The sequence below is a fragment of the Heterodontus francisci genome, chromosome 27, assembly GCF_036365525.1.
Source record: "Heterodontus francisci isolate sHetFra1 chromosome 27, sHetFra1.hap1, whole genome shotgun sequence".
NCBI classification, from domain to species: Eukaryota; Metazoa; Chordata; class Chondrichthyes; order Heterodontiformes; family Heterodontidae; genus Heterodontus; species Heterodontus francisci.
The window spans coordinates 74,870,490-74,893,407 of NC_090397.1; the positions used below are offsets into that span (position 1 = coordinate 74,870,490).

Below are 22,918 nucleotides of genomic sequence, written 5' to 3' on the forward strand. Positions count from 1 at the left end.
CACATTTCTCCACATTGAACTTCATTTGTCACTTGTCCGCCCATCCTACCAACTTGTCTTTGTCCTTTTGAACATCTACACGATCTTCCTCACAATTCACAATTGTTCCTCGTTGCGTATCATCCTGTAACTGCTCTAACTTCTGGCTGCAAGGTTTTTCTTGCACATGTTTGAAAACTAATGCAGGCCTAGTGAGGAAATCTGTGCTGTTGTCTTGATTTTTCATCTATGACAAATCGACACATGTTCACATACACTTTGCTTTTGCAGCAGTTAATGCTAGTTATTGATGTAATATTTCTGGTTTGCAATGCAGCTCGAATAGAAACATATTTTCTTGGTTCTTTAAGAAGTACTTTTAATTCCAGTTACATGTCTTTTCACATAACAGTTAGCAGAGAAATGAACACAGATTCCAAATGCATATTAGTCTGCGGCTTTTCACATTCAGGTAATTAAAAGCCCATCGTATGTAGATATTCTTAAATTATGCTTTTATTTCTGATAGTGTATTAGCCTTTTATGATACAATTCAGTCTCAGGTTCTGGTATGTGCAAAATTAAGATTTTCACCCATGAACGGCACACCTACAAGAAGGAATGTTACACTTGAGTAGAAGAAGAGGATCTCAACTGCACAGGCCACTGGGACAAAGCAGAGTAAGTATGTGGCAGCAAAGCAGGAAGTGCTAGAGAAACTCAGCAGGTCTGACAGCTAAAGGCCAGCTCGGGTCTGCACATGAAACCCAACCCGAGGCCTAAAGAACTACATCCGACCCCGAGCCCGACCCGCCATGAGTCCTTCCATTTTTTCCCGCGCCCGACCCAACCCGGCCCGACCATCAGTCTACCTACCTTCCGATTTTCACTTTGTTGCTCATCTATACAAACTTTAAATAACTGTAACAAAAGCACCTTTCAAATCCAAGAAGTATATTAACATTGGAGCCACTTACCGGAGGTGGTGATAGAGCGTGTCCAACCCGGCCCGACCCGACCCGAGCCCAAATGCTGGACCCAGATGTGTGACCCGACCTGAACCCAACACATGTCATCGGGTCCTGTCGGGTTCAGGTCGTTTAGCTGGCCTTTACTGGCAGCATCTGTGGAGCCACAGACTTGAAAGTTAACTCTGCTTCTCTCTACACAGATGCTGCCAGACCTGCTGAGTTTCTCCAGCATTTTCTGCTTTGCTGCCAAATTGACAGCATCCCCACTCTTCAATATTTATGTGGCAGCTGTCAGGAAGCAGGCGCTGGGGCGCTTTAAATAGGACCCCAGCACCTGCTACACATCTGAGCCAGCATCAATCATGGCACCGGATGTCCCACCGGGGGAGGCGACACATCACCGTGATGCTTAATATAGCAGGGGCTCAGCGACGGGTGATCTGCGCAGGCAGACCGCTATCTTCAAAGCGCACTGCCGCAATCAGCAGCACACTTGTAAAATTTAGCCCTATTTGTTGGAAATGTAAAGTCCACCACTGATACATTTGTCTTGGCACAGGTATCGGAATTACTTGCTGAATGCTTTCTACAGGAGTCTTTTAAAATGGCTAAATTAAATAAAACATCCCAGCATTCTATGTAAACTGTCAACTACATGCTACATGATATCTAAAAAATAATAGTTATTCAGGTACAACCGATACTTGAATTGATCTTGTGAAAAAATAACAGAACAATAAGAATGCTATTGGTCGAACAGACATAAAAATTAAAATCACATCCCATTTTATTTTTTGATACTGAAGTTTCAGATCATGGCTGGGAGTAAAAATGTACCAATTGCTTTTGAAATATCTTTTTGAATATATAGGAGTTTAAACACAACTGAATTATTGAAATATTGTTATTTTTGCTTCAAACATGAAAGTAGATATCGGTGCTGGGACCTCAAGATTCTTTTGCCACAGCATCCTACAGTGTTAAAATGTATTCTGCAGAATCCTTTTTTATATATAACAGGTGTCACAACAACAGGGTATAACAGTGAACAAACGTGATGAAGGTAGATGTTTCTCTACAACCAGAAAGAGACTAAACAGAATGTGTTGGTCATAGATTTTTCATAGGCCTATTGGGATGTTTCAGCCATTCTTCAGCAGAAAACAATAACTATGTTTGAACTTCCATATCCAAGGAATCGAAATTCTAAGAATCATATACAGAGACAGCCCAGCAGTTACCAGAGGGTACATGGCACTTGAATTTCCCCCATGTTTATTTGTGATGAGTTATGTCAATTTTCATCCAGGCCATTAGGCTGATAAGGATAGCAAAATAACTTTGGCTAGTTTGACTTCTTCTAAGCATTCCTTTTGTTAACGGATGGCAGCCTAGCGCGGACAGCAGTCTTGGGCATATCAGTGGTCTGAAAAGATTGTATGGATGTATCTAATGCAAAAGAAATATGGAAGGATGTTTACTATTGATGATGAAAAAGCTACAATAAGCCCTCTTTGTGGCACTCTGCAAGCTATTCAAGAACAGTCTTGCTATTAAAGGTATGCAATATAAAGCTAGTTTTATAAGCTGTCTCTTGTTGTTTAGCAGGCCATCGTATTTGGGAAATAAAGAAAATAAAAGATGCCAGAATGGGAAAGATGGTGGTCTTTGTAAATGCATATTTATTGTAATTTTTATTTTGCCATTTATTTTGTGCAGCGCTCAATGTTTTTGGCCATAATTACCGACCCTTTCTATTGACTCGCTAACATTACTGTCAGTGTAAGTTGGAGCATCAATTGTTTTGCTTAACCTTTACTGTTTCTTCTTATCTTTGGCCATTCTCTGAAAAATGTGAAATCTGTTTTGATTTGATATGTAAAAACTCTATTTAAAAATTGCATGTTTGGTGTGTTTTAAACAGATTTTCCCTAGGTTTGCTGTGAAATAACTCTTTAACTCATTGAAGTGTTTTAGATATTATTAACCTCCAAATTTATGTAAACATTTTGAATGCTGCAACATATATCTGCTGTTAATTGTACAGTAATTGAGTGTTTAATTGTGTTCAGGTGGTGGGCATTAACTGGATATTCAATTTGGCTCCTATATATATGGGAGCAGACTGAAAGTCTGGTTGTTGAATCTGAAGGTGTGTGTTTGTATTATGTAAATAAAAGCTTATGAAGTGTGTAAAGATTAGGCTCCAGTTCTAACTTTCACTGCCAGGCTTTCTGGAATAGAAATTATGTGACATGCTCCAAAGTATTGTGATATTTCTAAAGAGTTGGTTTTCAACAGCCATCATTTCCATATCAGTTAAATATATTAGTGACAACTAACTGTTTGATCATGGCAATGTATCACACTCTTCATTAATAGAGATTATGACAGGCTTTTAGGTGGTGGAGAGTTAATTGAAAATCAAGTGATTTATCTAGGATTCAATAATTTGGCTGATACTAATATATAGCCAATGCTATACTTGTGTTTTTTTTTTGACAATCTCATTCTGTGTGCTTTGTTTGATAGGAATGCAAGTTCTTGAATGGAATGGAATTCCTTTGACTGGTAAAACTTATGAGGAAGTTCAAAGCATCATTGGTGTACCAATTGGGGAAGCTGAAATCTGTGTAAGACTGTGAGTTTTTCCCCACCTTTCTGTTTACCATTCAAACTTCATGACTTTTATTTTACATCACGTTAAGGTGAGACCTTTATAAAACTCCTTGTTATATGATGACTGCCATCATCTCCTATAATTGGTGTACAATAAAATACAGAGGAATATCACAATACTGGCCTTTTTCATTAAAGCTGTTCCTTCAGGTAAAAATTGTCAGTATTAATAATTGCACATATTATTCTCTTAGCTTAAAATTATATACCCTTCCCAAAGTAAGTTCAATGTGTCTCAGGTCTAAATTTTTAGGCTTAAATCCTCATTGTGAAGATAAAAATGTTGAAATGCAGAGTTTTTATGAAACATACTCACAATTGAACATTTCAAAAGGTACCTCAAACTAAGTCACTACTTAAGTTTTTCTATAACTGTGACAGCTGACAATTGAAAGAAAATGAACCATAAAATGCATTTTAGATGGATCTGTCTACCCACATTGAATTATCTCTACTTCTATAACTTTATTTCTTTGCCTCTGCTACTGAAGAGAGCAGCTCACTCTGAAGTATGATACTATATACTCAAATGAGCTTATAGTCAGTGTTAATTAGACATTTGACAATGGCAATAATAGCAACTCATCCCCTCCTCTTTGCCTCGCTTCCTAACACAACATATGGAAGTCAAATTTAGCAATTCCTAGCTGAGACTGGTTAAATAAGCAAAGTCCAAGTAGGAAATCTGGGAATTTTATGATCTGCATTGCTCAATACCATGCCATGCAATTTATTGATTTGTTTGTTGGAGAATAGAGGGAGGGCATGCCACTTCACAATCTCAACAACAAACCATTATTTCTGCTCCCCAATTTTCTACAACATATGAATTAAAGCATGAGAAGCATTTTACAGCTAGAGACCAGTATTAATAGCGCATAGCAGTAAGAAGCTTTCAGTTCTGTACAGTTAGACGTAGAAGAGAAAACAATGACCAGTCACCTTCATTGATACATGGCTATTTTTTTTTGATTAGCCAGTATAAAATCTAATACATTATAAGAATTATTCAAACTTATTTAGATTTCACTTTAAAAAAAAAAATCCATCAGCTGTTTGACACTACACCACAGCCGGTTCATTGGTGTATCGGTAATGGGGGATGGCTGGAAAACACACTTGCATCATTAACCACTGCTCACATTATTTTTGTGATGAAACATCAAGATGCATTTGGGCCATTTAAAATGATCTGAAAATGCTATTGATATTTCCTTTAGGGACCTCAACATGCTGTCGGATTCGGAGAACCTCCAACATTTGGAGTTGCACGCCCAAGCAAAGGCTGGTAGGACAGTGTTTATACTAAGCTAAATATTTATTATTAAACTATAAAGACAAATATCATAATTACTTTCCATATCAGCAGATATGTAGGGGGTAATTTTAACACCCAAAGCTGGGTGATTTTGGTTAGGTGGCATGTTAAAAATCTAAAGATCTGAAACAGGAGAGCAATGTGTCTCAAACTTCCAGTTTTAACAGAGACTGGATGGGGATTAGGCAACCAATCCATTCTCAGGAGGAGAGTTGACCATTTAAATATTTTAATGAGTTTGCATTGCCTTTATTTTAACAGTGACAACATTTTTAGCCACAGTCGACTGGGTTTCCCAGGCTTCAGGAAACCCAGCAGGTGAAAGGAGGTGAGAGGTGCTGAATCCATGGGGTAAATGTCTTTACAGCATTGCTTGTGGGCCAGAGGGAGCAAGAGTGTTAGCTCCCCTATCAGGGCTACCAAAGGCCTGAGGCCTAAAATGTACCCATATGCTTATTTAGCACAAAAGGACCTGGCAGGCAACCCACAAGTTACACTCCCGTCTCTTGGCCCTCAAATTCCTTAAGAGTCTCAGCAACATTCCAGCCTCATAGCAACCAGATCTCCAGACCCTCATCCTCTCTTCCCCTAACCCCCACAAACCAGTACACATTCACTGTCATTCACTCTGTTAAATGTAGTATTATGTAATATAGTGGACATTGGGTTGTTACTGGACAGATCATGTAAATAGACTGTGTGCATCATCACAAGAAGTGATTTAATGTAATCGGTACAGAACATTGTGAAAAGTGTAGAGGAAACCTTAGATGTAATTCGTGTTCAATAAACTCCCGTTGCTTTAACCGTCAGACTCTTATATATTCCGTACAAAGCCTTAATAGTTAGCAGAATATGATACGTTGGCAGCAGTAAATTAGAAACAAAGGTGCAGAAATCTTTGCCTTTATCGGAGAAAATCGAAAAAGTAGCTGGAGTGAACCAAGCTGAGGTGTGGCAGAAGTGGGTCTGGGGGTTTGCAAGGTATCGTACTGCATTGGGTTTCATGCAGAAACCAAGCAAAGAGCAAGTCTGTACACTAATGTATGCTATAGGGGAGTGTGCAGACGACATCCTCACTACTCAAGGCATAGGTGAAGAGAATATGAAGAAGCTATAAAGGCATTCAAGACTTAATTTAATATAAGAAAAAATGTCATCATCGAGCAAGCCAAAGTCAATAAGCATACCCAGCAGAAAGGGGAGAGCATTCATTTATCAATGATTTATACAAACTCGCGGAGGATTGTGAATATGGCAGCTGAAAGGAAGAGCTGATTAGAGACACGATTGTAGTAAGGATATTAGACGATGCCTTTCAGATCATCTACAGATCTCATGTTAACAAAAGCGATTCAGTGGAGCAGACAAGCAGAGGTTAGAATGTTTAACCAATCTGTTATTTGAGGGACAGGGAGAGTCAGAACTTGAGAGTAGCAGACTCCATTGAATTTGTTAAGGGAACGAAAGAGAAAAATGCCGATAAAAGACAAGAAAGATGGGTAGAGCATCTGGAGGTAGCAGCAATCAATTTCAGTAGGTGTGGCCAGGAAATAGAGTGCTTTTCATGCAAAAAGAAGGGACACTTTCAGTAAGTGTGTTGCAGTAAAAAAAGACAGCACCGAATACATTTGAACAAAAATCCCAAGAGAACAGAAAAGTTAAGGAAGTACATAATGTACCAGGTGTGGAAATATCTTTTTAGGGGAAATCCAGGGAACCAGTGAGAGTTGCTGGAAGGCAACAAGACTAATTTTAAACTGGACACAGGAGCAGCAGCTTCAGTACCGCCAGACACAGAACCGTGGCTGAAAAAGAAAACTCTCAAACCAACAGGGGTAAAAAATTATATGGGCCTGGAGGCATTGAGTTGAAGGTAATAGGAAAGTTGCAAACAGCATTGAGTTACCGGGGAAAAGAAATTCCTCAGACTTTATATGTAATTAAAAATCCAAGTTGTTCACTCCTAAGTAGGAAAGCTTGCATAGATTTATAACTCATATATAGAGTGGAAGAACTTGAATGTAAGGAAGACCAGCCTAGAAATTTTAGAGCCAAGTTTCCAAAGTTATTTAGAGGATTGGGGGAGCTAAAAATGGCATATATTACTACCCTAAGGAAGGAAGTAGAGTCAGTATGTTTGTATACACCTGGAAAAGTCCCACTTCCACTTGCAGAAAAAGTTAAAAAGGAAATTGAATTGATGACAAAACAAGGAGTCATTTCACCTGTAACAAAATCTACAGGATGGTGCTCAGTTATGGTTCCAGTGAAGAAACCAAACAGTTCAATTAGAATTTGTGTTGACCTCACACAACTGAATAAGGCAGTGGAAAGAGAAATACATCCAATGTCATCAGTAGATGCGAGTTTGGCAAAACTAGGAAGGAGTTTAATCGTTACCAAACTGGAAGCATCAGCAGATTTTGGCAATTACCCTTAGATGAGGAATCTAAGCTTCTAACAACATTCACAACACCATTTGGAGGATTCTGTTTTAACAGATTACCATTTGGAATAACATCAGCACCTGAGATATTTCAAAGGACAATGTTGAGGATTCTGCAAGGATTGGACAGAATTATTTGCCATATGGATGATGTCCCAATCCATGGAGCCAATCAAAAAGGATGCATGGCGTTAGGGGTAAAGTATTAGCATGGATAGAGGATTGGTTGACTAACAGGAAGCAGAGAGTGGGGATAAATGAGTGCTATTCTGGTTGGCAATCAGTCACTAGTGGTGTGCCTCAGGGATCGGTGTTGGGACCGCAATTATTTATAATTTATATAGATTTGGAGTTGGAGACCACGTGTAGGGTGTCAAAGTTTGCAGATGACACTAAGATGAGTGGCAGAGCAAAGTGTGCAGATGACTGTGAAACTTTGCAGAGGAACATAGATACATTGAGTGAGTGGGCAAAGGTCTGGCAGATGGAATACAATGTTAATAAATGTGAAGTCATTCATTTCGGTAGGAGTAACAGTAAAAAGGATTATTACTTGAATGGTAAAAAGTTGCAGCATGCTGCTATGCAGAGGGACCTGGGTGTCCTTGTGCATGAATCGCAGAAGGTTAGTCTGCAGGTACAGCAAGTAATTAGGAAGGCAAATGGAATTTTGTCCTTCATTGCTAAAGGGATTGAGTTTAAAAGCAGAGAGGTTATGTTGCAGCTGTATAAGGTACTGGTGAGGCCGCACCTGGAGTACTGTGTGCAGTTTTGGTCTCCTTACTTGAGAAAGGATGTACTGGCACTGGAGAGGGTGCAGAGGAGGTTCACTAGGTTGATTCCGGAGTTGAGGGGGTTGGCTTATGAGGAGAGACTGAGTAGATTGGGATTATATTCATTGGAATTCAGAAGAATGAGGGGGGAACTTATAGAAACATATAAAATTATGAAGGGAATAGATAAGATACAAGTAGAGAGGATGTTTCCACTGGCAGGTGAAGCTAGGACAAGAGGGCATAGCCTCAAGATTAGAGGGAGCATATTTAGGACTGAATTAAGAAGGAACTTCTTCACCCAGAGGGTTGTTAATCTATGGAATTCCTTGCCCAGTGAAGTAGTTGACGCTTCTTCAGTAAACGTTTTTAAAGCTAAGGTAGATATCTTTTTGAACAATAAAGGAATTAAGGGATACGGTGAGAACGTGGGTAAGTGGATCTGAGTCCACGAAAAGATCAGCCATGATCTTATTGAATGGTGGAGCAGGCTCGAGGGGCCGGACAGCCTACTCCTGCTCCTAGTTCTTATGAAATTATGAAAAGAACATGATGCTAAAGTAAGAGCAGTACTATGGAGATTGGAAGAAGCAGGTCTCACACTGAATGAAGAATGCATTTTTCACAGCCAATGGTAATGTTTCTTGGACATATCATAGATGGGTCCGATATTGGAGCAGATCCACAAAAGAGAAAAGTGATCAGGAAATTCTCAGCACCTAAAAATGTGACGGAGCTTCAGAGGTTTATGGGAATGGAGAATTATGTAGGAAAATTTCTACCCAATTTAGCCATGATGAATGAGTTATTGAAAAATGGCAATGTTTGGTGTTGGAAAGAAGCCCAGCAAGATTCATTTGAAAAAATCAAAGGAATGTTATTTACCATCATAGTTGTGGATTTCGAGCAGTCCTATTTCAAGTGCAGAGAGTTGGGAGACGCAGACCTGTTTATTTTGCTTCTCGTTCGTTAACAGAAATCAAGCAGAAATACACAGTACAAGAAAAGGAAGCTTCGGCAGCAACTTGGACATGTGGAAACATTTTCAGATTACCTCCTAGAACTTTAATTTAAAATTGAAACAGATCATAACCCATTGGTTATTCTATTAAACTCAAAGGAGCTTGCAAAACTGCCTCCAAGAGTACAGAGGTTTACAAAGAACAAAGAACGGTACAGCACAGGAACAGGCCATTTGGCCCTCCAAGCCTGCGCCGATCTTGATGCCTGCCTAAACTAAAACCTTCTGCACTTCTGGGGACCGTATCCCTCTATTCCCATCCTATTCATGTATTTGTCAAGATGCCTCTTAAATGTCTCTATGGTACCTGCTTCCACCACCTCCCCCGGCAGCAAGTTCCAGGCACTCACCTTCCTCTGTGTAAAGAACATGCCTCGCACATCCCCTCTAAACTTTGCCCCTCGCACCTTAATCCTATGTCCCCTGGTAACTGACTCTTTCACCTGGGAAAAAGCTTCTGACTATCCACTCTGTCCATGCCGCTCATAACTTTGTAAACCTCTATCATGTCACCCCTCCACCTCTGTCATTCCAGTGAAAACAATCAGAGTTTATCCAACCTCTCCTCATAGTTTATCCAACCTCTCCTCCAGACCAGGCAACATCCTGGTAAACCTCTTCTGTACCCTCTCCAAAGCCTCCACGTCCTTCTGGTAGTGTGGCGACCAGAATTGCACGCAATTTAGGTTAAGATTGATGAGATTTGATGCAAAAACTGAATGTGTTCCAGGAAAACAGCAGATCACGGCAGCAGCTTTATCACCTATTTCAACAGCAGGACCAGTAAAAGGAAATATTTTGCTTCTTGAAGTAGAAATCTTTTGCTTTGACAATGACAATAATTTTACCTACTATAGCTCAGAAACTGAGTGAGATCAGAAATGTACAGAAAACAGACGAAGTATGTGTGAAAATCTGGGAATATTGCTTGAATGAATGGCCAACGTGTGTACCACACAGCTCTGTTCTAAAACAGTATTATGAACAGAGGGGTCATCTAAACATGATGACTCACTGATCTACGATGAGAGATTAGTTATCCTTAGAGTCTTGAGATTAGACATTTTGGAGAGATTGCACCGAGGTCATCAGGGTATTTCAAAATGTCAAGCCAGGGCAAGACATTCAGTATGGTGGCCTGGTGTATCGAAAGAAATTGAAGAGTTAGATATCAAGATGTATCACATGTGCTATCAATAGTCAGGAGACAAAAGTCCTCTTTTCCGTCTAGATTATGGGAGCGTCTAGGAATGGATCTGATTGAATATATAAGTAAAATGTTCCTAATAGTAATCGATTATTATTCAAGGTGATTTGAATTTAAACAGCTACAAGGTCAAAGTTCAGAAGCTGTAATCTAATCCTTGAGAGAAATCTTTGCTGCGCAGGGAATTCCAGATATTCTAATGTCTGACAATGGGCCGCAATTTGCAAATAAATGCTTCAGAGAGTTTGCAGAAGTATACGGATTTGTCCATATTACTAGTTCGCCAAGGTACCCTCAGGCTAGTGGTGAAGCAGAGAGAAGAGTATGGACTGTGAAGGCATTGTTGGAAAAGAATGAAGATCTTCAACTAGCACTTCTAAGTTATCAATCGGCACCACTTCAGAATGGTTTAGCCCCATACGAATTGTTAATGGGAAGAAGGTTGAAGACCCAACTTCCTACACTCACAAGTTCACTCAAGCCACAATTATATGCAGAAGACTTGGGAAAAGTGAGGGAGAGGATAAAGATTGGTCAAATCAATGAGAAAATTATGACAGACATCATAGAACAAGAAATGTATCAGACATTGAACCAGGGGAATCAGTTTGGGTTCAAGACCAAAATCAGTATCGAGAACAAAGAACAAAGAAAATTACAGCACAGGAACAGGCCCTTCGGCCCTCCAAGCCTGCGCCGATCCAGATCCTCTATCTAAACATGTCGCCTATTTTCTAAGGGTCTGTATCTCTTTACTTCCTGCCCATTCATGTATCTGTCCAGATACATCTTAAAAGATGCTATCGTGCCCGCGTCTACCACCTCCGCTGGCAACGCGTTCCAGGCACCCACCACCCTCTGCGTAAAGAACTTTCCACGCATATCCCCCCTAAACTTTTCCCCTCTCACTTTGAACTCGTGACCCCTTGTAATTGAATCCCCCACTCTGGGGAAAAAGCTTCTTGCTATCCAACCTGTCGATACCTCTCATGATTTTGTACACCTCAATCAGGTCCCCCCTCAACCTCCGTCTTTCTAATGAAAATAATCCTAATCTACTCAACCTCTCTTCATAGCTAGTGCCCTCCATACCAGGCAACATCCTGGTGAACCTCCTCTGCACCCTCTCCAAAGCATCCACATCCTTTTGGTAATGTGGCGACCAGAACTGCACGCAGTATTCCAAATGTGGCAGAACCAAAGTCCTATACAACTGTAACATGACCTGCCAACTCTTGTACTCAATACCCCGTCCGATGAAGGAAAGCATGCCGTATGCCTTCTTGACCACTCTATTGACCTGCGTTGCCACCTTCAGGTAACAATGGACCTGAACACCCAAATCTCTCTGTACATCAATTTTCCCCAGAACTTTTCCATTTACTGTATAGTTCACTCTTGAATTGGATCTTCCAAAATGCATCACCTCGCATTTGCCCTGATTGAACTCCACCTGCCATTTCTCTGCCCATCTCTCCAGTCTATCTATATTCTGCTGTATTCTCTGACAGTCCCCTTCAGTATCTGCTACTCCACCAATCTTAGTGTCGTCCGCAAACTTGCTAATCAGACCACCTATACTTTCCTCCAAATCATTTATGTATATCACAAACAACAGTGGTCCCAGCATGGATCCCTGTGGAACACCACTGGTCACACGTCTCCATTTTGAGAAACTCCCTTCCACTGCGACTCTCTGTCTCCTGTTGCCCAGCCAGTTCTTTATCCATCTAGCTAGTACACCTTGGACCCCATGCGCCTTCACTTTCTCCATCAGCGTACCATGGGGAACCTTATCAAACACTTTACTGAAGTCCATGTATATGACATCTACAGCCCTTCCCTCATCAATCAACTTTGTCACTTCCTCAAAGAATTCTATTAAGTTGGTAAGACATGACCTTCCCTGCACAAAACCATGTTGCCTATCACTGATAAGCCCATTTTCTTCCAAATGGGAATAGATCCTATCCCTCAGTAACTTCTCCAGCAGCTTCCCTACCACTGACGTCAGGCTCACCGGTCTATAATTACCTGGATTATCCCTGCTACCCTTCTTAAACAAGGGGACAACATTAGCAATTCTCCAGTCCTCCGGGACCTCACCCGTGTTTAAGGATGCTGCAAAGATATCTGTTAAGGCCCCAGCTATTTCTTCTCTCGCTCCCCACAGTAACCTGGGATAGGTCCCATCCAGACCTGGGGACTTGTCCACCTTAATGCCCAACACTTCCTCCCTCCTTATGCCGACTTGAGCTAGAGTAATCAAACATCTGTTCCTAACCTCAACATCCTTCATGTCCCTCTCCTCGGTGAATACCGGTGCAAAGTACTCGTTTAGATTCTCACCCATTTTCTCTGACTCCACGCATAACTTTCCTCCTTTGTCCTTGAGTGGGCCAATCCTTTCTCTAGTTACCCTCTTGCTCCTTATATATGAATAAAAGGCTTTGGGATTTTCCTTAACCCTGTTTGCTAAAGATATTTCATGACCCCTTTTAGCCCTCTTAGTTCCTCCTTTCAGATTGGTCCTACATTTCCGATATTATTCCAAAGCTTCGTCTTTCTTCAGCCACCGAGACCTTACGTATGCTTCCTTTTTCCTATTAGCTAGTCTCTCAATTTCACCTGTCATCCATGGTTCCCTAATCTTGCCATTTCTATCCCTCATTTTCACAGGAACATGTCTCTCCTGCACGCTAATCAACCTCTCTTTAAAAGCCTCCCACATATCACATGTGGATTTACCTTCAAACAGCTGCTCCCAGTCTACATTCCCCAGCTCCTGCCGAATTTTGGTATAGTTGGCCTTCCCCCAAGTTAGCACTCTTCTTTAGGACCACTCTCGTCTTTGTCCATGAGTATTTTAAAGCTTACGGAATTGTGATCACTATTCCCAAAGTAGTCCCCTACTGAAACTTCAACCACCTGGCCGGGCTCATTCCCCAACACCAGGTCCAGTATGGCCCCTTCCCGAGTTGGACTATTTACATACTGCTCTAGAAAACCCTCCTGGATGCTCCTGACAAATTCTGCTCCATCTAGACCTCTAACACTAAGTGAATCCTTGTCAATGTTGGGAAAATTAAAATCTCCCATCACCACCACCCTGTTGCTCCTACCTCTTTCCATAATCTGTTTACATATTTGTACCTCTATCTCACGCTCGCTGTTGGGAGGCCTGTAGTAAAGCCCCAACATTGTTACCGCACCCTTCCTATTTCTGAGTTCTGCCCATATTGCCTCACTGCTCGAGTCCTCCATAGTGCCCTCCTTCAGCACAGCTGTGATATCCTCTTTGACCAGTAATGCAACTCCTCCACCTGTTTTACCTCCCGCCTGAAGCATCGATATCCTGGGATATTTAGTTGCCAATCATGCCCTTCCCTCAACCAAGTCTCAGTAATAGCAGTAATAGAGAAGTAGTCAAACAATCACCACATCCACGATCATACATTGTCCAAACTTGGCTTCGTGGCAGGAGGCAGAGGGTAATGGTCGAGGGTTGTTTTTGCGAGTGGAAGCCTATGGCCAGTGGTGTACCACAGGGATCGGTGCTGGGACTCTTGCTGTTTGTAGTGTACATTAATGATTTAGACGTGAATTATAGGAGGTATGATCAGTGAGTTCACAGATGACACCAAAATTGGTAGTGTCGTAAATAGTGAAGAGGAAAGCCTTAGATTACAGGATGATATAGATGGGCTAGTAAGATGGGTGGAGCAGTGGCAAATGGAATTTAATCCTGAGAAGTGTGAGGTGATGCACTTTGGGAGGACTAACAAGGCAAGGGAATATACAATGGGTGGTAGGACCCAAGGAAGTACAGAGGGTCAGAGGGACCTTGTCCATAGATCACTGAAGGCAGCAACACAGGTAGATAAGGTGGGTAGGAAAGCATATGGGATACTTGCCTTTATTAGCCGAGGCATAGAATATAAGAGCGGGGAGGTTATGATGGAGCTGTATAAAATGCTAGTTTGGTCACAGCTGGAGTACTGTTTACAGTTCTGGGCACCACACTATAGGAAGGATGTGATTGCACTGGAGAGGGTGCAGAGGAGATTCACCAGGATGTTGCCTGGGCTGGAGCATTTCAGCTATGAAGAGAGACTGAAAAGGTTAGGGTTGTTTTCCTTCGAGCAGAGAAGGCTGAGGGGAGATATGATTGAGGGATACAAAATTATGAGGGGCATTGAGAGGTTAGCTAGGAAGAAACTTTTTCCCTTAGCGGAGGGGTCAATTACCAAGGGGCATAGATTTAAGGTAAGGGCAGGAGGTTTAGAGGGGATTTGAGGAAAATTTTTTCACTCGGAGGGTGGTTGTAATATGGAACACACTGCCTGAAGAGGTGGTAGAGGCAGGAACCCTCAACATTTAAGAAATATTTAGATGAGCACTTGAAACGCCATAGCATACAAGGCTACAGGCCAAGTGCTGGAAAATGGGATTAGAATAGATAGGTGCTTGATGGCGGGCACACTCACGATGAGCCGAAGGGCCTGGTTCTGTGCTGTATAATTCTATGACTCTATGTCTCTAAACTGACCAAGAGATGATCAGAAGAAACAGGAGGTCATTGGTGGTGACATCAAAGAAGCAGCAAATATAGCAGCAACAATCAGCTCAAAGGTTTAATGAGCCAGTGATGCCTCAATCAGCCATCAACCCAGATGACAATCCGAATGAGAACTTGAGTCACCAATAATTCTACTCAAGCACAGCAGAGCCAGAAGGAATAACTAGAAGACTCAAAGCTTCAAAACCCTTTGAAAGAAAGAAGAACTCGTTACGACAGAGTTGTGAAAAGGCCACAGCGCTTATCAATCTGAAAAGAGAAGTCAGAGACTTGGGAGGAGATGTATTATAATGTAATATATTGGATTGTTACTTGGGCAGATTATATAAATAGACTGTGTGCATCATCACAGGAAGTGATGTAATGTAATCTGTATAGAACATAGTGAAGAGTGTAGAGGAAATCTTAGATGCAAGACGTGTTCAGTAAACATAAGCCTCTTATATATTCTCCACTAAGCCTTAATAGTTAGCAGAATATTACAATAAGTACTTGCCTATTAACTATTGGAACTGATCAGTCTTCCACAAAAAGACTACTCTGACACATGTACTTGCCTCTGCCCTTAAGGTTATTTAATGAAATGATGGCCCAAGATCTAGCATTCATTACGTCAATTACTGTTTCATGAAAGCTGTGCTTTAGTTTCAAAGGCAAACAGCCTAGTAACAAAACAGTACCCAATATTTCTCTCAATGTTTCTGCCCTAAAATCTGTATTTTCAGTTATTTCTTAGTGCTGGATGATTTCTTTAGGGTCTTGGATAATAGCAGCATCAGTAAACATTTAGATTTATGGGTAGTGTGAGATCATTAGGAACTATTTTTTATTCTTTCATGGGATGTCGGCATCACTGGCAAGGTCAGCATTGGTTGCCCATCCCTAATTGTCCTTGACAACTGAGTGGCTTCCTAGGCCATTTCAAAGGGCAGTTAAGGGTCAACCATATTGCTGAGCATTTGGAGCCATATGTAGGTCAGACCAGTGTCATGCAGACCCCCACCTTCCAAGAATAAGGCGTATTAATTTTGTTATATGAAAATTGATTTTTAACTGGAGTGAAGAAATGACTAGTTAAAAAAAATCACGAGACACTTGGCTGGAAAAACATTTGCATACTAACAGACAGTGCTTGGAGAGACTGGTCCCCGGTTCCCTGGTCCACTTAACCCAAAATGGACTGTGATCACCAGACATTGAAGGTGAGGAAGCTCACATTCCAGGATGATTGCTCAGATGGCAGAATCCACAAATAGAAGTGGTCAAACCAGCTAGTCACATGACTAACCTACTGGGCAACTTGGGGTTTTTTGAATTGTGCCATGGAGAAGGAGGCAGAAGGCTGTTTGAACTGGAACCTGGAGCAAGGAAGCTTCTCTCTATCTCTCTCTCTCTCACTTTCTCCCAAGCCACTGGATCCATGAAAGACACGTAAACCTCAAGAGAGAAAAGACTCCGACCTTGAAACAAGTTGAAGCATGCACTGGGCCCCAACCAATTGCAAGTCTAATCGGCAACCAAAGACTTCACAGCAAACTCAAAGGCCAGCAAAATAGAAACGCATCTATTGCCTCAAACGTTTCCCCTTTATTCTTTTACTTTTCTGTCTCTATCTGCGTGTGTGTTTATCGTGTGTTTATCGCGTATGTATGCTTGCGTGGTCGTATATTCGTAGTCGGTAACCGGATTAGAGTTTAGGATTAATAAACTTCTACCTTTCTATTTTAAAATCTAAGAAAACCTTTCTGAATTAATTCTTTGTCTTACAATTGGAGCAGTGAACAAGGATTCACTGAGGGGGAACTAAAAACATGGTGTTTTTAAAATTAAACCCTGTTACAGTTAAACTAGGCAAAGGTTGAGAGGGAAGCCCTAGACCCCTTTCTCACCGAGTCTTAACATAAAGTTTCCTTCCCTAAAGGACATTAGTGAACCAGGTGGGTTTTTACAACAATCAATAACAGTTTCATGGCACCATTACTGAGACTAGCTTTTAATTCTAGAATTTTTTTTTATTGAATTTAAATTACACCAACTGCTATGGGGGAATTTGAACCCATGCCCCAGGGCATTAGCCTGGGCCACAGAATTACTAGTTCCATGACATTACCACGACACCAACATCACCCACTTGATGTGCAGAGCCTTTCCTATGTAAATGTTATTTTCACTTCTGTGTGACAAGAAAATTCTTGCTCCTCTCAAGTTGATCGCTTCAGCCAAAGAAAGATTATGGAATTATGACTACACTTGTGTTTTCTGTCACTAACTGAGGCTGCAGTAGGATCAGTATCATTTTGTATGTGGTTATATTGGTGCTTTTCTTAAACAATGTGTTGATCTTTGTTTTTGCAGGAGAAAAGCAAAGGTCACCAGGAGTTAACCCGAAACAGCTGGCTGCGGAACTACAGAAGGTGTCTCAGCAGGCACCTTCTGTGATTACCTCAGCCACAGAGAAAGGAACTCACAGCCATTCAGGAACCACATCAGCTACCTCTAGTGCTGCCCCCAGCCCCGGGCAGCCTGGGTCGCCTGCAGTTAGCAAAAAGCGACACAGCAGTAAGGTGAGCTGATACGTCAAACCATAACTTGTTTGCTAAAACTGATCTCAGTCGTCAATGAAATATGTAAGTGCATCAGCCATTGGACTGATTGAATTCAGTGAAATATAGTTTCTAAGTTATACATGTGCAAAAGAAAGTTTAATGAAGTGAAAAAAATCTGGTAATTGATTAAAGGATTATATTTTGTTTCAGCAAAAAGTTAATGGGCATGTTCAATTTAGGGATCAGTCAATAAAAGACAAAAGATTCTATCAGTAGAGACTAGAACTAAAGTGGAGAGTAAGCCTAACAGATGGCCAAAATGAAGGTACAAATGGATTGAAACACATAACATAAAATGGTTGAGCAAAGAAAAGACAGTTGTACAGCCCACCCAATCATTTTAAGTCCTGGTCAGTCCATCCCCCCCTGCCATCGCCACCCACCTACCCCCCGCCAACCCCCCACCCGTCGTATCAGGCCTACTAACTTTATGTTTGACAGATCTACCTTGGAATCAAAACTGTATTCCTTTCATTCCTGCTGAATTCGTTTTTAACTTTGCTTTTACAGTACTCAGTAACATCAGTTAGAATTTGCCTTTTTCTGCTTTGAATCATAAAATGGTTACAGCACAGAAGGAGGCCATTCAGCCCATCGTGTCCATGCTAGCCCTCTGCAAGAGCAACTCAGTTCCACTTTTCTTGCCATGCTTCCTAATACTGCATTTCTTCCTAATGGCGGTTTTTCAGAGTGGCGTAGGCAATGTGTCCCTCCAGCTATAGCGATTGCATTGCTGAGGAAGACTTGAGGCAGGGAAAGAAAATGTTAGAAAAATAGGAATGGAATTACTGCACCCACGAATAAATAATTAACAAGATTTTTTCAAAGATGAAGAGAGATATATACACTTAGACATACACGACAGATGCAATGGATGCAGAGATATTGACAATGTGCTGCATTATTTGGCTTTGTACAGAAATCAAAACTTATTGCTGTACATTATAAAAAACCTTTTCACTTTACAGAATGACCTCCCATTTGAGAGTTGATGGCTCACCCTCATTGGCTGTGGTCAGTGGCAGGAAATCCAATCACAAACCTCACTGTACTCTTTATACATGCACAGGGAATCTATTAACATAAGACAAAAGAAATAGGAGCAGGAGTAGACCATACAGCCTGTCGAACCTACTCAACCATTCAATACAATCATAGCTGATCTTCACAGAATCACAGAATAGTACAGTGCAGAAGAGGCCCTTCGGCCCATCGAGTCTGCACCGATGCATTAAAACACCTGACCTGTCTACCTAATTACATTTGCCAGCACTTGGCCCATAACCTTGAATGTTATGACATGCCACGTTCTCATCCAGGTACCTTTTAAAGGATGTGAGGCAACCCGCCTCTACCACCTTCCCAGGCAGGGCATTCCAGACCGTCACCACCCTCTGGGTAAAAAAGTTCTTCCTCAAATCCCCCTTAAACCTCCCGCCCCTCACCTTAAACTTGTGACCCCTCATAACTGACCCTTCAACTAAGGGGAACAGCTGCTCCCTATCCACCCTATCCATGCCCCTCATCATCTTGTACACCTCGATCAGGTCACCCCTCAGTCTTCTCTGCTCCAGCGAAAACAACCCAAGCCTATCCAACCTCTCTTCATAGCTTAAATGTTCCATCCCAGGCAGCATCCTGGTAAATCGCCTCTGCACCCTCTCCAATGCAATCATATCCTTCCTATAATGTGGCGACCAGAATTGCACACAGTACTCGAGCTGTGGCCTTACCAAAGTTCTGTACAACTCCAACATGATCTCCCTGCTTTTGTAATCTATGCCTCGATTGATAAAGGCAAGTGTCCCATATGCCTTTTTCACCACCCTATTAACCTGCCCTTCTGCCTTCAGAGATCTATGGACAACCACGCTAAGGTCCCTTTGTTCCTCAGAACTTCCCAGTGTCAGGCCATTCATTGAATACTTCCGTGTCACATTACTCCTTCCAAAGTGTATCACCTCACACTTTTCAGCGTTATATTCCATCTGCCACTTTTCTGCCCATTTGACCATCCCGTCTATATCTTCCTGTAACCTAAAACACTCCACCTCACTGTTAACCACTTGGCCAATCTTTGTGTCATCTGTGAACTTACTGATCCTACCCCCCACATAGTCATCTATGTCGTTTATATAAATGACAAACAATAGGGGACCCAGCACAGATCCCTGTGGTATGCCACTGGACACTGGCTTCCAGTCACTAAAACAGCTGTCTGTCATCACTCTCTGTCTCCTACAGCTAAGCCAATTTTGAATCCACCTTATCAAGTTACCTTATATCCCATGTGCATTTGCTTTCTTGATAAGTCTCCCATGTGGGACCTTGTCAAAGGCTTTGCTGAAATCCATGTAAACTACATCAACTGCACTACCCTCATCTACACACCTGGTCACATGCTCAAAAAATTCATTCAAATTTGTTAGGCATGACCTCCCTCTGACAAAGCCATGTTGACTATTCCTAATCAAATTTTGCCTCTCCAAGTGGAGATAGATTCTCTCCTTCAGAATTTTCTCCAATAGTTTCCCGACCACTGACGTGAGACTCACTGGTCTATAATTCCCTGGCTTATCTCTACAACCTTTCTTAAATAGTGGGACCACATTAGCTGTTCTCCAGTCCTCTGGCACCTCCCCCGTGGCCAGAGAGGAATTAAAAATGAGGGTCAGAGCCCCTGTAATCTCCACCCTCGCCTCCCACAGCATCCTGGGACACAAATCGTCCGGACCTGGAGATTTGTCCACTTTTAAGCCTTCTAATACCTTGTCACTCCCTATGACAATTTGCTCAAGAACCCCAGTCTCTCTCTCTGAGTTCCATATCTACATCCTCATTCTCTTGGGTAAGACAAATGTCTCAACTCCACTTTTCCACCCACTCCCCATATCCCTTGATTCCCTGAGAGATGAAAAATCGTTCCATCTCAGCCTGAAATATATTCAATAATGGAGCAACAGCAACCCTGTGCGGGAGAGAATTCTGAAGATTCACAATCCTCTGAGTAATGAAATTTCTCCTCATCTTGGTCCTAAATGATTGGCTCCTTACCCTGAGACTGTGCTCCCATGTTCTGGATTCCCCAGCCAGAGGAAACAACCTCTGAGTGTCTACCCTGTCAAGCCTCTTCAGAATCTTATATGTTGCAATCAGATCACTTCTCATTCTTCAGAGAGGATAGGGCCAATTTACTCGCCCTCTCATCCCAGGGACAAATCTAGTGAACCTTCACTTTAGCACCTCCAAAACAAGTAGATTCTTCCTCAGATATGGAGACCAAAACTGCACACAATACTCCAGGTGCTGTCTCATCAAAGCCCTATACAGTTGCAGCAAGACTTCCTTTTTTCATGTACTCCATTCCCCTTGCAATAAAGGCCAACATGCCATTTCCTAATTGCTTGCTGTACCTGCATGCTAACATTTTGTGTTCCTGGTATGAGTACAGCTAAGTCTCTCTGAACATTAACATTTAATGCCTTTTTAAAAAAATTCTGCTTTTCTTTTACTCATTTGTACGATGTGGGCATTGCTGAGTAGACCAGTATTTATTGCCCTTGAACTCAGTGGCTTGCGAGGCCATTTAAAAGTCAACCACATTGCTGTGGGTCTGGACCAGGTAAGGATGGCAGATTTCCTTCCTGAAAGAACATTCGAGAACCAGATGGGTTTTTACAACAATCAACAATGATTTCACGGTCACCATTAGACTAGCTTTTTTTTAAATTTCAGATTTATTAATTGAATTCAAATTTCCCCAGCTGCTATGGTGGAATTCAAACCCATGTTCCCAGAACATTAACCTGGGCTCTGGATTACTAGTCCAGTGACATTACCACTACCTCCGTTCTAATATTATTACTAGCAAAGTGAATAACTTCACATTTTCCCACATTATACTTCATCTGCCACCTTGTTGCCCATTCACTGAACCTGTCTATATCTCTTTGCAGCCTTTTTGTGTCCTCCTCACATCTTACATTCCCATTTAGCTTTGTATCATCAGCAAACCTGGATACATTACTCTCAGTTTCTTGTCTAAATGATTAATATAGATTGTAAATAACTGAGGCCCAGCACTGATCTTTGCGTTACTCCACTATTCATAGCCTGCCAACTTGAAAATGCCCTGTTTATCCCTACTCTTTGTGCTTCTTGCCCATCCATCCTCCATCTACTCAAATATATAACACTCAACTCCATGAGCCTCATCTTGTGTATCACTTGTGTGGCACTTTATTGAATGCCTTTTAGAAATCCAAGTATACTGCATCTACTGGCTTCCCTTTATTTATCCTACTAGTTACATCCTTAAAAAACTCTAATAAATTTGTCAAATGCTATTTTCCTTTTGTAAAACTATGTGGACTCTTTATAATTCTTTCATAGGATGTGGGTGTTGCTGGCTAGGCCAGCATTTATTGTCCATCCGTAATTGCCCTTTATGGTGAGCTGCCTTCTTGAACTGCTGCAGTCCATGTGGGGTAGGTACACCCACAGTGCTGTTTGGAAGGGAGTTCCAGGATCTTGACCCAGCGACAGTGAAAGAACGGACTAATAGTTCCAAGTCAGGATGGTATGTGGCTTGGTGGGGAACTTGCAGGTGGTAGTGTTCCCGTGCATCTGCTGCCCTTGTCCTTCTAGGTGGTAGAGGTCGTAGGTTTGAAAGGTGCTATCGAAAGAGGCTTGCATCTTGAAGATGGTACACACTTCTGCCGTTGTGCGTTTGTGATGAAGGGAGTTAATGTTGAAGGTGGTGGATGGGGTGCCAATTAAAGGGGCTGCTTTGTCCTGGATGGTGTCGAGCTTCTTGAGTGTTGTTGGAGCTGCACCCATCCAGGCAAGTGGAGAGTATTCCATCACACTCCCGACTTGTGCCTTGTAGAAGGTGGACAGCTTTTGGAAGTCAGGAGGTGAGTTACTCACTCCAGAATTCCTAGCATCTGACATGCTCTTGTAGCCACAGCATTTATGTGGCTGATCCCGTTCAGTTTCTGGTCAATGGTGACCCCCAGGATGTTGATAGTGGGAGATTCAGCAATGGTTAAATCCTCTCTTGTTTGAGATGGTCATTGCCTGGCACTTGTGTGGCACGAATGTTACTTGCCACCTATCAGCCCAAGCCTGGATGTTGTCCAGGTCTTGCTGCATCTGGACACAAACTGCTTCAGTATCTTAGGTGTCACGAATGGTGCTGAACATTGTGCAAGTATCAAAGAATATCTCCACTTATGATGGAGGGAAGGTCATTGAGGAAGCAGCTGAAGATGGTTGGTCCTAGACACTACCCTGAGGAACTTCTGCAGTGATGTTCTGGGACTGAGATGATTGAC

At 41.8% G+C, this 22,918-nt stretch overlaps 1 protein-coding gene across 1 annotated transcript in view; it reads left to right on the plus strand.

Annotated features, from left to right (window-relative positions):
* The window catches only part of LOC137384960 (protein piccolo-like), a 631,016-nt gene that overhangs the window by 316,724 nt on the left and 291,374 nt on the right, over positions 1 to 22,918 (plus strand). Inside the window, exons 13-15 of the mRNA XM_068059672.1 lie at positions 3,483 to 3,591; positions 4,850 to 4,917; positions 17,332 to 17,540. Coding sequence (XP_067915773.1) covers positions 3,483 to 3,591; positions 4,850 to 4,917; positions 17,332 to 17,540 — 386 coding nt within the window. The remainder of the gene's footprint in view (positions 1 to 3,482; positions 3,592 to 4,849; positions 4,918 to 17,331; positions 17,541 to 22,918) is intronic.